The 14,223-nt window shown below is 36.6% G+C and overlaps 1 protein-coding gene across 1 annotated transcript; it reads left to right on the forward strand.

The window, feature by feature from the left end:
- The first annotated feature begins 758 nt into the window (after window positions 1–758).
- On the forward strand, window positions 759–5,136 carry LOC131626546 (mitogen-activated protein kinase homolog NTF6-like). Its single transcript, XM_058897366.1, has 6 exons — window positions 759–1,157; window positions 1,239–1,368; window positions 1,444–1,581; window positions 3,879–4,211; window positions 4,312–4,495; window positions 4,593–5,136. Exons 1-6 carry the CDS (start codon window positions 997–999, stop codon window positions 4,766–4,768), a joined length of 1,122 nt encoding a protein of 373 aa, XP_058753349.1. The 5' UTR covers window positions 759–996; the 3' UTR covers window positions 4,769–5,136.
- The last annotated feature ends 9,087 nt before the right edge of the window (window positions 5,137–14,223 follow it).

Consider the following 14,223-nt stretch of genomic DNA (forward strand, 5'->3'; position numbering starts at 1 on the left):
CTGGAATCCTCTTGCCTATGTGCTTGAGAAGAAGTCTTTTTTTAGTGGGATTGAGCAGAAGTGCTTCTGCAATTGCCCTAGTCATTCAAACTCATCCAAATCATATAAACAAAGTCTATACATAAACTATTTGAAATTCTAATGTTATCTAATACATTAAAATTAACCTATTTGAGATAATACATTAATCAAAAATTAAAATAAACTTAATTAGAAACTTACTCAAAAATGTGTTGATGAGGGTGTAAAGTGCTCTGACGTAGAACGCAGTAGTTAGGAGTGTTGGAAATAGCAAGATACAAGTAAATGTTGCTTCAAAATTTGACATTGAATGGAAACTAAAAATGAGTAAAGTAAGATAGAGAGAAACTTTTGATTTTCTGAAAAATGAAGGAGAAGAAGAAAAATCTAGCGCGAAATTTAAATATGCTCACCTAAATCAGAAATGAATTAAATTTTTTTTTAAAATTTGAAGATATCAAGAAGATACCTCAAACTTTTTATATATAAAAAAAAATTAGGGAATGTCAGTAAGTTAAAATATCCCATTACCCCCTCAAATTTGGGCTGTCTTTTAGGTCTAGCGCTGATATATATCAATTACTTTCAAACTATTTTTTACCTACAGGTGTCAATTATTTTCCTTTTAAGCAAAAAGAAGAGAAAAGATACTAGCATGGAATGATAAAAGAATATCCATTTACCTTTTTCGAAAAGTCTTTAGTCACCACTAAAAATCAGTAACTGCAACAACACTCCTTTGACAAATAATTTCCATTTCAAACCCTCTCCATTCAAAATCAAATTTCCTTAGTGGAAAAACACATAACGCCAAAAAAGCAATAAACACGCATTACCTCACTGACCCCATTCTCATTCCCATCCTCAAAAAACGCAATCCAATTTTCCCCCTCTTTCCAAAACTTGAATCACACAACAAAAACCTTCATCACACACACACACACACTCACTCTATCCATTCCACCAAAAAAAGCCATGGAAAATACCCCTGAATCTGAGAAACCAAAACCTGAAGGAACTCTCATTCACGACGGAAAATACACTCAGTACAACGTCTTAGGCAACGTTTTTGAAGTCTACTCCAAGTACATTCCTCCTCTTCAACCCGTCGGTCGCGGCGCATACGGCATCGTTTGGTTCGCATCCATCTTCTTCCACTTCAATTTTTTTTCTTCATTTTGTTTAAATTTTTAATCGATTTTATTCTGTATCTATAGCTGTGCAACGAACTCCGAAACGGAAGAAGGTGTTGCGATTAAGAAGATAGGTGACGCGTTTGATAATAGGATTGATGCGAAGAGAACGCTTAGGGAAATTAAGCTTCTCTGTCACATGGATCATGATAATGTATGCGATTTTATATTTATTTTATTATTAATTGATTTGATTTATTGGTGTAATTTTGGTGGTGTTTATTTGTAGGTGATTAAGATTAAGGATATAATTAATCCAGCTGATAAGGAAAAGTTTAATGATGTGTATATTGTGTATGAGTTGATGGATACTGATCTGCATCAGATTATACAATCTAATCAGGCTCTCACTGATGAGCACTGTCAGGTGAGTAGTTGTGTGTGTTTGGATAATTGGTTAATTAAGCTCTTATTGAGTAATGCTTGTGCTTAAGCTATTTTTGTTATCAAAGAGAAGATGTAGTTGTTGCTTTTATATAGTAAGTTGTAAGTTTTATTTATGAACTATTATGGAGATTTGTCGCACCAGCACTTCTGAAAAAATGTGTGTCTCTGTGAGAGTCGCTGTCCAAAACCGACACCGATAGTTGTGATACGTTTAATCTATTCGTTTTTTCAAATTATTACTGGTGTCTACATGTCAGTGTCAGTGTTTTCGGTGTCCGTGCTTCATTGTTATGAAGAGCTTATTGAAATAAGCTGAAAACAGTTTATGGACGTGACATAAACAACTCCATAAGCTCTCCCTAGCAATCTTTCAAGTGTTTATGCTAATAGATAAGTTCAAATAAGTTGTTGATTAGCCGATCTTAATGCAGATGAATGGTATTTACTGTTTAACATATTTGTGTCTTCAATTTTAAATGTAAATGTAAGAGAAAGTAAAAGGATATACAAGTTAGGGAAATGTTAGGGTGGGCATGATTGATAGAATGTGAAATGTGAATATGAAAAACAGTGATTTGATGATTAGTGTGCTGTGAGGAAATCAATGTTATCGATTGCTAATGCAGTAAAGCCTAAAACCTGTTATTTTAAGCCACCATATCCACAGTAAAGTGTCATGGTGATGCTGCTGTCATTCAAAAATTGGCCATGGCGGTTTTCTTAAAATCCGCCACTGCAATCTGTCATGGCTGATCATTGACATTTGACAGTACTAGAGGAAACAGATGTAACAAATGAGAGTTGGTGAGGGTGAAAACTTAAGGTTCGATTGTGTCTGTAAAAGCAAGTAGAAAGAGTGAATACTGAATTGTAACAAGAAAATGATGTGAGTGTTTGTGTGGGAAGGAAAGATGAGAGAGAGTGCAGTGAGTCGAAAGTCAAGAAAAAAAGAAAAAGATGTTGGTGGCTGCAGACTGTGGTTAATATGCAGCATGAACAGAAAATAGATAAAGTAGATAAGATTGTTTCTGAATAAAAGTAAGTCTGCATGTGTTTGGTATTAAAATGAGAAAGAGAGGGTAATGAGAGGTTTATTGAAGGGGGTAGCAGTAAATCCTTACAGTTTTGTTTAAGAGCAGGAATAATGATGCGGTGTTTGTAGAAGTTATTGTTCTACACTTCTACTGACATGATAACAATTTTTCACTCCCATTTCATTCCTTCTAAATTTACCAAACATGTTTAGAAGTTTACCCGAGAATAACATTCTTTGTTTTAGTTTTCTTGGGAATAACATTCCTAGAATTTGTGAGGTGGGAAAAGGATGTATATCTCACTTGTGTTATGTAAAGCAATTTACACGACATATAACCTTTTGACTGCTCATTTTTCGGTTAAATGATTTAGCAAGGCAAGCAACTAGGATTGAGTTAATGGTAAGGGGTTTGAGTTGTTTGTATGAAGTCAAAGGTTCAAACCTTAATGCCATCAATGTACATAAAAGCATATTCTGCAGATGTCTGGGTTCATTAAGTGTTTGTCAGGAATCTAGGACTAAAAACAGTCTATATTGATTATTGAAGAGAAATTAAGCAAGTCTTTTAAAGGAAAGCAACAAACTACCATACCCAAGGCCCCTTCAGAGAGGAATATTCTCTCTGCCTAACTTTTTAAACAGGTCACAAACTATTAGACGAATGGATGAAATAGTACTTACTACCCTCCCAATCATTTATACACTTAATCCTAACTCAACTCCCCCCATAAAAGCGGCACCTCCCATGTTGTGCTAATAACTGCCAGATTCCGTCACTCTTCTAGAGTATACCTTCCATTTGTGGGCCAGTATCCAAAACCTTACCCTCTTTCTGGCCCACTTCAATATTGGGCCCCAGGGCCTCATCAGATTGTTGGTCATTGGATAAGCTTGTTTGATGGAGGGGAAGACCAAAATATTACAAAATGCTTCTATTTTCTAAATGCAACATGAGTACGGAAGTTATATTAGAAACTTGTTCTTCACTATACCACTGTGACAGTGAAACTGCCAAGTTGTCTCTATTTATAATGCATTTATGCAATCTATTGCTGTATGAGACCTTGTATAAATTTTCAGTATCAGGTACCTTGATATTTTCTTTAGAAGCTGATAGTGAATTACTAGCTTACAGTTATAAATTTATCCTTCTTATTTGAGATTGTGGTTGTGAATCTTTGATGTTTAGCAAGAGAATTAAAATGATTTAAGCTTAAGCAGTATATTAAATGTGATTGCAGTATTTTCTATATCAACTCTTGAGAGGATTGAAGTACATACACTCTGCAAATGTTTTGCACCGAGATCTAAAACCAAGCAATTTACTTCTCAATGCAAACTGTGATCTCAAAATATGCGACTTTGGGCTTGCCAGAACAACCTCTGAGACAGACTTCATGACAGAATATGTTGTGACTCGTTGGTACAGAGCCCCTGAATTACTACTGAACTGTTCAGAATATACTGCTGCTATTGATGTATGGTCAGTTGGTTGCATTTTGATGGAGACAATTAGAAGGGAGCCTCTATTTCCTGGTAAAGATTACGTTCAGCAATTGGCACTCATAACTGAGGTATTAGTCCTCTCACTTCATTAGTGGCTGTAAGTGTGTCAAATTTGCAATTCCTTCTAAAAATTTATATATAACTTCCTTGTCATTATCTTCAAAATAGTTGTTAGGTTCACCAAATGAAGAAGATCTTGGATTCCTTAGAAGTGATAATGCAAAGAAATATGTTAAGCAGCTCCCGCATGTTGATAAGCAGCCTTTTGCACAAAGGTTTCCTGATCTGTCCCCACTGGCAATTGATCTCGCTGAGAAAATGTTGGTTTTCGATCCCTCCAAACGCATAACTGGTATGTTTCTTTATGTTAAATACCCCTTCCTCCATATTTTTCTTTCTTTCTTTTTCATTTCCTTTGTAAGTTTTAATTTTCTTCTATGATTGCATAGTTGAGGAAGCACTGAATCACCCATATATGTCAAGTCTTCATGAGATCAACGAGGAGCCTGTTTGTCCATCCCCTTTTGTCTTTGATTTTGAACAGGCGACTCTGGACGAAGAAGACATAAAGGATCTCATATGGAAGGAATCTCTGAACTTCAGCCAGGAGCAGATACTGCAATAGTCTTGGCACAATGATCTTTTAATTTTATCCAGAGATTCTATGGAATTTTATAATACTGGTTTGGCATTGGGCTAGAAAGTTTTAATTCTAGAAAACATGTTACAGAAGGTTTGTTAGAGGTTTGAAGTTGCAAGAATGAGTTGTGCATGTAATATGTAGTCAGAGTGATCAGGAATGTTTTCCTTTGTTGATGAGAGGGTAAGGATTTCTCTTTTCCTTTGTTTTTTGGTGATTGTTATACATAAAATAGGGGCACATGCCTCCAAGCCTTTGTCTTTGGCTTCACAGTGTATAAATCCGAATATAGTATTATCCAAAAGTTGTTAAGATAAGCCACAATATAGTGGTTTTTGTTTCCACGTGTTTAATTGCGGTTTTGTTCTCCTTATTTGTCTTTTATTGATTCAATTGATGTACTTCTCTTTTATTTGTTTCTAATAAAACCTACCCAATACTACTCAGTGGCTTCAAATTTGGAGGCATTTTTATGATAATTTCTAGGCTTAAAAGATTCTTGGGAGTGTTTGGTGTCACATTTACTTTCAAATTAGCACATCACACCTTAGTTTCAAGTGCAGATCACGGTTATTGAAATCTAATAGTGGTTTGATCGGAAAGGGACTATCAATCAATTTGGATGAACTCTATAACTGTTACATGAATAAATCAGAAAAGTCTGCTGAAATGGTATGATAATGAGAAACCAGGCCAAGTTGGTTGCTCCTATATTCTATCACTCCTCAAACCTTTGGTGGTCTCTACTGGTGATGACTTCTAACGTTGAGTTTAATCCACAATGTGTTACTCTCAATTTGCTTTACCTATTTCTTCTCAATCTCTACCACCAGTCAAACAAAGTCTTTTCCATTTAGTTTCATTATCCCTTTTTTCTTATTCAGAATCTATATTTTAATAACTCTTTCACACTTGTCTGAATTTGTTTCTATGCCAGTATATGATAAGTAGAAACTAAGGAACTTGTCAGCTTTGATTCTGAAGGTGTATTTCTTAGAATTAAGTCTCATGTTACGTTATAAGACCCGTCTGTATTTCTTAGAATTAAGTCTCATGTTACATTATTAGACCCGTCTAAACACACTGGCGAGATGCTTCTTGTGCGAGTCTTCTTCATTGGATTTTACGTTCATATCGTCCATGTATACCTCTTGTGTTTCACCGATCTCTTCTTCAAAAATCTTATTCACCTTTCTCGGATATGTTGCACTTGCATTCTTTAAGCCAAAAGGCACGAGGTTGTACATTGGCACGCTCCTTCATGAAAACAATCTTGTCTTTGTTTGTTTCGTGCATATAAATTTGATTATATTTAGAATATGTGTCCATGAATGACAACCGTTTGTACCAGTCAGAGCTATCTACTAGCTTCTCAATATTAGTGAGCGAGTACAAATCTTTGAGGCAAGCTCGGTTGAGGTCGGTGTAATTGACATACGTGTTCCTTTTGTCGGATGCCTTTTTGACTAAGACAACATTGGATAACCATTCAATATATTTTACTTTGGAAATAAATTTGGCATGTAGTAGCCCTAATACCATGTTCATAGAGGCTCCAACTTTCTCAAGGGATTGTTATTTTCTTCTTTGAGTCACATATCTAATGGAAGGGTCAATAAATGGTGACACACTATGACATCGTCGATGCGAGCATTTCGTCTAGTGGGATCATAAATAGACCGGTGTTAGCTCTTAGACATTGTATGAGGCTTCTCCTCACTAGTTTTGGTATGTTGGCTTCTATCCAAACGGGCTCCATGCTGTTCGGCCAAAATGATAGCTAATTTGCTAAAATAATTGTGATATTTCATCTTCAAGTGGACGGTGGAGGCTACTACGTGTAATGTTACGAAGAAAGGTCTTCCAAGGACGAAATTGTAAACACTTTCACAATGGATCACTAAGAAGGACACATTTACTGTCCTTTTGTGCATTCATTCCCCTAAGGAAAATGGTAGTTCTTTAGTGTCACAAGGGTGAGTAATAAAGTCGTTGAACTCTTGAAGGTTTCGTCCTTCGTACGGTGCTAGGTCCTCTTTGCCTAGTGTTACTCCACAGAAAGGTTAACATACATGACATCGTACGAGCTTCTGTCGTCGATAAGAATCCTTGAGACTATATGGTTATCCACAATGGCGGTCACCACCAATGGAAGTGTAATGCTGGGAATCCACCTAAAATTTTACTGTCTTAGAATTCTAGGACTGGTCTTTCTTTCTTCGGTTTTCCCTTTGTCGCTATCGATCCCGACGTGTCGTCTTTCATAGGTCCTTTGTTTTGTTCTTTCTTCCTGGACGATCCTCCATCGATCGAAGAAATGATGAGTTTTGTTGGTGGTTTTAGTGTCTACATAGGGATGGTGGCTATAATAGCTAGATTGAAGATCACCATCGATAACTGAGCAAGATCGTTATCGATGAGGCATGACTTTCTAAATTAGACAAGTTCGATGTGGAAGCTCGTGAAAATCAAATGTTGGTTCCCACATACTACATCATTTTTTTGTGGAACAAGAATTGGATAATGTGGAAGGAATGAGTTCTTCTAGAGTAGTGGTGAGAATCTCTAGTGCAGTCGAACGAGGGTGGACCTGCAAGATTAACACTCCAACACCTAAGTCCGTAAAGTCAGATATGTGTAGTTTGTGAGAGTGAGATCTTACATGTTATGGTGTGTGACCGTGCTTATATACGACAAACTATTAAAACGGGCTCCTTTTATTCTGACATGTGATGTAGGAATCGTTCAATCAAATTTAATGGCAATTAATGCAAGAATAGTTGAGATCAAGTGTTTGATTCTTTGATGAATTTCTATCTTCGACTGACTTTCCGAAATAACACTCTAGATTAAACTCTTTAGGATTAAACCCACTTTATTGAATCTTTGAATGAACCTAAAAAATTTCAATATCTTTCTTTCTTTGTTCATTTATTCGACAAAATATTTGGAGATGTCATTCCTTTTTATCAATCTTATAATTCCAACAAATCCCATTTGAACTTATTGATCTTCTTAAAGTTAAAATTGACAAAATAAATAGGGAAATTCTCATTGCACCCATATACCTACTCACAGACCCGCGGTGAAAACCCAAAAATACTCCTATAATTTAGATATGCATATACGAAGACACTTTTTTTTTTTAAAAGTATCTTCGGATATGCATATCCGAATTAATTTGGGGTTTTTCATAAAACGCAGAAAACCATTCTCACTGTTTGCATTCTCTTTAAACACAACATTTTCACTTCAAACCCATTTGTACCAAGTTTCATTCAAAGTATTCTTACTCTACAAGTTCCATTCAAGTATTTCTAAAAGCTCAAAGCTACATTAAGTTCTACTCAAAGCTCCAAAATTTTGTAAGTTCCTCTACTTTCTAATCTAGCTCAAAGTTGTTATTAGAGTACTTTGATTTAGGATAATATGTAGGATGAAGTTATTGTAGTTTAATGATAGTGTTTAGATGGAAAAAAATTGGATTTTGGATGAGTTACGGCAAGAAATGGAAGCCTGACAAAAATGGCTTCGCATGTTATTTAGGAAGTGCATATTCAAAATCCCCTCTGACCAGTTTCAGATATGCACTTCCGAAATGTGCTCTGAGTTGTTTTTTTTTTAATTTTCAATTCTATTCCATACTCTTACCAATGGAATTTTTTCAGGAAAATAGCTGACAACTAGGCACCGACCGATCGACTTAGACAGGAGAGGCCAACACAGACAGCCTCAGCTCGGTGCAAGAGAGCCGCACAGCAAGGAGTGACTCGGGAACAGGGTCGAGTTCAAGTCCAAGTCCAAATGGATGAGGCGCCTACAGGATCCTCATCTGCATCGAGGAGTCGGCTGTAACACCCTTCTAAAAACCCCACGATCTTCACGAATATTTTATTCATTAAATAAACGTAAAACAATAACAAGGATGTCACATCTTCAATAAACATTGTATAACAAATAATTCTGCTACGTAACACGGGTTGCCAAATATTTTGAGCATGGATATCATATTTAACATAATAGGCCAATCACATCAAACTTCGCAGCGGAATAAATATTTCAAAACAATCTTCATCATAATTAACCAATACCGTGAAAGGTAACTTAAGTATCGACGGAAACACCACAATTCATGCTTACAACAACATGATTATAAAAACAACACAAAACTCTTTTAAAATAACGAATATAATTATCGTTCTCAAATAAATAGATCCCAATCCATATGTTACATATCAGAGCAAGACCCATAGACTTAACGGAACTAAAGTAAGTGCACTCCGAAGCTATCGTGTAGACTTCAGCGGACTACTCCTGATTACATGCGCGTTATCCACATGGAGGCAACATTCAAATAGAAAGGGGTGAGTAAATTGCAATCATTATAAAAAGCATAAGTAGTAGATGTAGTAGTCATAGCATGGGGACAACGACAACACGATATCATCTATTACATCAATAGCAAATCATTCCAATCTTTCACATCAAACATTCCAACTCAAGAATCACATCAAGTACATAATTTAATTCAAGTATTATGCAATGCCACAATTAATGAGATGCAACATCATTAGACTCATGCATGTGGTACCAATTCATCATCACTGATGACATAATCATCTTCCTCCAAAGATCCCTAACATAGGATCGATTCCTCCTTGGAACCGGAAGACACCACAATATACAATTAATCCACACAATGTGATTAAGGCTGTAACATCCTATAATTTTAATTTTTAATTTATTTGGTATTTAAATTAATAATTAGAATTATTTGGTTTTTTGGAAATTATTTGGAAAGAGTTGGTGTAGGCCATTGGGCCATGTGTGGCATTAGTAAGGAAGGGGGTGTTATGTTAGTAAGACCCTTTTTACTAATTGGAATCTATTTTAACAAAAAAAAGGAAATAAGAGAAAAGAAGGATTAGACGTGAAAAGAGAACATAAGAAGAGAGAAGCTGGTACGAGGAAAAGGAACAGAAGAGAAAGAGGACCAATCAAGAATCTTTGGCTAAGGTAAGGGGGGACTCTTCCGGTTAGCATCTCTTATCGTGTTATAGATGATAGTGTTGATTAGATGTATTGTTTAAGTCAATTTGAGTATATGTTAGGTTGAGGTTTAAGATGATTTTGAAGAGGATCATATAATTGATGTTATCCATGTTGAATTCTGTGTATAATTGTGTGTTAATTGATGTTATGATATGAATGTAGTGTTATTGATGTGTTGCTGTGTTCATCCATGGAAACTAAATATGAGAATAAGGATTTCTAAATATTTGAATAGAAGTTAGATTTTTAATGTGTAAAACTGATATAGAATAGTAGATTGATGAAGTTGGATGAATCCTATATGTTAAAGGGTGTAAAAATGTTGTTTTATATCCAAAATCGCAGGCTGTTAGTAGTAAAAACGAGTGGAATATAGACTGGTACAATTGCAGGTTTTGGAGAAGTCGCTGGTGGTTTACGTATGATACGCGTATGAGGTACATCCCAAGGGGCCATACGCGAATGGTACGCCGCCCTATCCTGTCGCAGCCCAACCTTCTGCCGGTACGCGTATGGAGCAGGGTGATACGCGTATGGTAGGGTGATACGCGTATGACACATTTTATGTGAGAATCAGCCTCTGCTGATATGCGTACGATACGCGTATGGCCAGGCGTGTATGCAAAATTTTCCTGTTTTGTGATATTTGAAAGTTTGATGACGCGTAACTTTGGAACTGTTGGCCTGTTTTGAGTGTCGTTTCGAGTATGATGAACCTTATGAAATATTCTTTGTGTTATAATGATGAAATGAGCAGTAGCTCGAATTTATTTTAAACCATGATTTGCTTGTTTTGATGAATGATGTATTGTTGACATATATGATGAAATGTGACAATATAAGATGTGTTTGAAAACATGATTATGTAATGATTGTTGAGGATTGTATAATGATGATTGATTTGTTTTGGATGATGTGAATACATGTATGTTCTTTATGGATGATGATGATGAGGATTGATGCGGATACATGTATGTTCTTAATGATGATGATGATGATGATTAATTTGAATTGAATGATGCTAATACACATACATGCTTTTTGATAATGATGATGATGGTAAGAGTATGAGACGATGTTGTTCATCGGATCGAAGATGTAATAAGTATGTTATATGTGTGCATTCATTCATAAATCATTGACGAGGGTTGTATCCAGATGATGTGTTGGATCAGTGAAGGGCATAATTCCCATTGTGTGGAATTTGTGCTGGCAGGGCCGTATCTTGACGATGTTGGATCAGTTGGTGGGTTAATCCCATTGATGATGATTGGTACCACATGAATAGTGTCAGTTCATTACATATGCATGATTTGTTGTGACTTGATTGATGAGTATAATGTGTTGTCTCAATGATGTATTCTGTTGGTGTTTGTGTAATTGATGGATGTTTTCTGATAATCTGAATATGATGAAATTGGGTGAATAATATAACTATGATGTGTTATTGTTTATGATGCAATAATATTTGTTAATTGTGAATGAGACTCACCCTTACATGTTGTCATTTTCAGATTGAGGATAGCGGCTTTCGACTTGGTGAGGATTAGCTCATAAGTCAGTATGTTTAGTATAGCGTCAGGTGTCATGCTCTGATATTGTAACACTGGGGAATGCGAGTTTTTGAGTTTATAAATCCATTTGTTTTGTTTTGAGTTATCTTGTGGAATATAGTATCAAAGATGTTGTGCTTATCCGTGTGATTAATTTTCCGCTGTGTTAACATGAGATGTTATGAATTTTGATGAATTTTCCTTAGTGAATGCATGGCAATGACGTACAATAATTTGTTTTTAAATTAAATTGTGGCACCCTTGTTTCATGTTACTCTGAATTATTTATTTAATTGCCGCGGGGTTTAGTAGGGTGTAACAAAGGCCAGCACTGGGCATTAGTCCTAACATCACTGGGCATCTGCCCTTCCATCACTGGACAATAGTCATACAAATGCTATGAAAGCATGATGCGCAACAACACATAAATGGAAAACGCATTGTCATTCATCATATTAATCACAACTCAACATATTCATCATCACATGCTTCATAATCACACATACCTCACGGAAACATCAAGACATCATAGAACACTAGTCAGGTAACAACAAAACATAGTTAAATCAATTTCATAATAGAAAGCATGTTTACTATTATTCATCACAATACATCATCATCTCATCATGAAAAATTATTATAAAACTATAACCAACAACCCATTTTATCCCACCATAGTATATATTATTTTATTAGCTCTCTTACGCTTCAAATGACGCGTCAACTAGAGTCCGGAAAACTCAAGTTACGGTCTTTACAAATTTTTCTAGTTCAGGCACTATCGCCCGGCGAGTACCTTTGTTCGCCCGGCGACTGAAGGCAGTAGCCAACTTCTCCAATTTCTCAAGTCTCTCACCTGACGAGCCTCTTCACTCGCCCGACGAGTCAATGCAGTAACAAACACCTCTCCTCACCTACATCATTCGCCCGACGCGTTAAGTCTTAATTGCCCCGTCCGACGACTCAATCGATTTTCCTGGCGAATCTGGGCGATCTGGGATTTCCTGATGCGATTTCTGCACCAAAACCAGTCCAAAGTCTTGTGATTTCCTCACATCATGAGTCTCAAATCATCCACTAAACGTCAGCTTTCATCATATAACAACAACATAACTTCTCCTACACTATGGGGATCATGATATTGCAATTCAATACCTCTAATTCACCAAACTTCATCATGTCATCATCCATTCCTCATAAACCCAAAACCCCCGAAACCAATCCTACAATTATCTAACGCTTAGGCCAAATATAATAATTAGGATAGACTCCCCTTACCTTAGATTGAAGCTCGGTATCGAATTCCTCTTCGCATTCTATAAAGCCTTCAAGTTCTCCCAAGCCCTAGCTCTCCTCTCTTTCACGTTCTTCTAAACTTCTACGATCGAATGAAAAACCCTTTTCTTACTTTTCCCTTTTGTTCCACTTAACCCTCTTGAATTTACTAACTTGCCCTTATTATCTCTACCTCAATATTATTCTATTTTATTAATTAAAATAATACTAACTAATTATTCTAATTATTGTAAAATACTCCTAATTCTCAATAATTCTCATAACATCTATGCACCACTCAAAATCATCGAAACATCATATATCATCATCAATACAACAATTATCATCATTAGAACATCAAGACTTCATAGAGACTCATATACTCACGCCAAATTAATTAAATAACTAATTAAATAATTAATCTAGATTTTCGGGATGTTACATCGACTGTCTTGGGCGTCTTCCTCTCGTGAGGTTAGTCGGGAGGAGGATGAGGAGATATTTGAGGAGGAGGAGGTACCTGAGGTTCACCCTGAGCACGAAGAGGATATCCAAGACGGGACTCAAGACACACATGAGGCGGCTACCCGGGAGGGCCTTTAGACACGTCTGTCTTGATATATTATCATGACCATGCCGCTCAACATATTTGAGACGACGAGGTTGTTTTTATTTCACATTTTAATTTAAACAATTTACTTACAAATAGTTGAAATGAATTTAAACGGTTTACCAACAATAACTAACATTCTTGTATTTTTTTTCTTCTGATAGGAGCGGTTGCCCATAAAATCCGTGAACCATTCGTGAAAAAATATTTGATCTATTTAAACCATAGGCTGAGTGGTTTAACGATGTTGTTGGATCCGGACTTGGCGGGTTATGTTGTACCAGATATGTTACCATAAATCATGGTATGCAGGAGGCATTTTCCGAAAGGTGGCATAAGGAGACGCCGTCTTTCGACTTTCCTGTTGGGGAGTTGACGACCATACTGCATGATGTGGCCTGTCTTCTCTCGACACCGTCACCCGCCGAGATCTCACTAGTATTGAGCGCATCATTTGGTGCTAGAGGAGTATCGGCGTACGCGGGCCACCAAGAGCTGGCACTGTGTAGATGAATACGTGACATGGTTTTATCAAGTGTCACATCCTATCATGACACCCGATGCTCCTGGGCGTCCACCTAGGTCAGCGCATGAGGAGCTCTTGGAGAACCAACAGGCCGAGGATGACCATGCCACTGATCTCCTACTAATATGCCAGCGGATGCAATTGATTGGACATGAGGCATTGGACAGAGGAATCATTGAGGAAGGCGGTCCAGAGGCGGTTGCCATAGTGTAGAGGATGGTCAGTGAGGCGTCTAGTGCGGCGACATATAAGAGGCAGAGGAGGTCGCAGGGAGTTTGTATTAGACATACTCAGTAGTAGTAACCCATGTTTTATTTATGACTTTTTTTTGTGTTGTAATATTTCGACATTTTGCACTTATTCGAACAACTATTACTATATTTCGATATCGATATTTTATTCTAGTCTGCATATTTTTTATTTC

Source organism: Vicia villosa, unplaced genomic scaffold (genome assembly GCF_029867415.1).
Source record: "Vicia villosa cultivar HV-30 ecotype Madison, WI unplaced genomic scaffold, Vvil1.0 ctg.000305F_1_1, whole genome shotgun sequence".
Classification (NCBI taxonomy): Eukaryota; Viridiplantae; Streptophyta; class Magnoliopsida; order Fabales; family Fabaceae; genus Vicia; species Vicia villosa.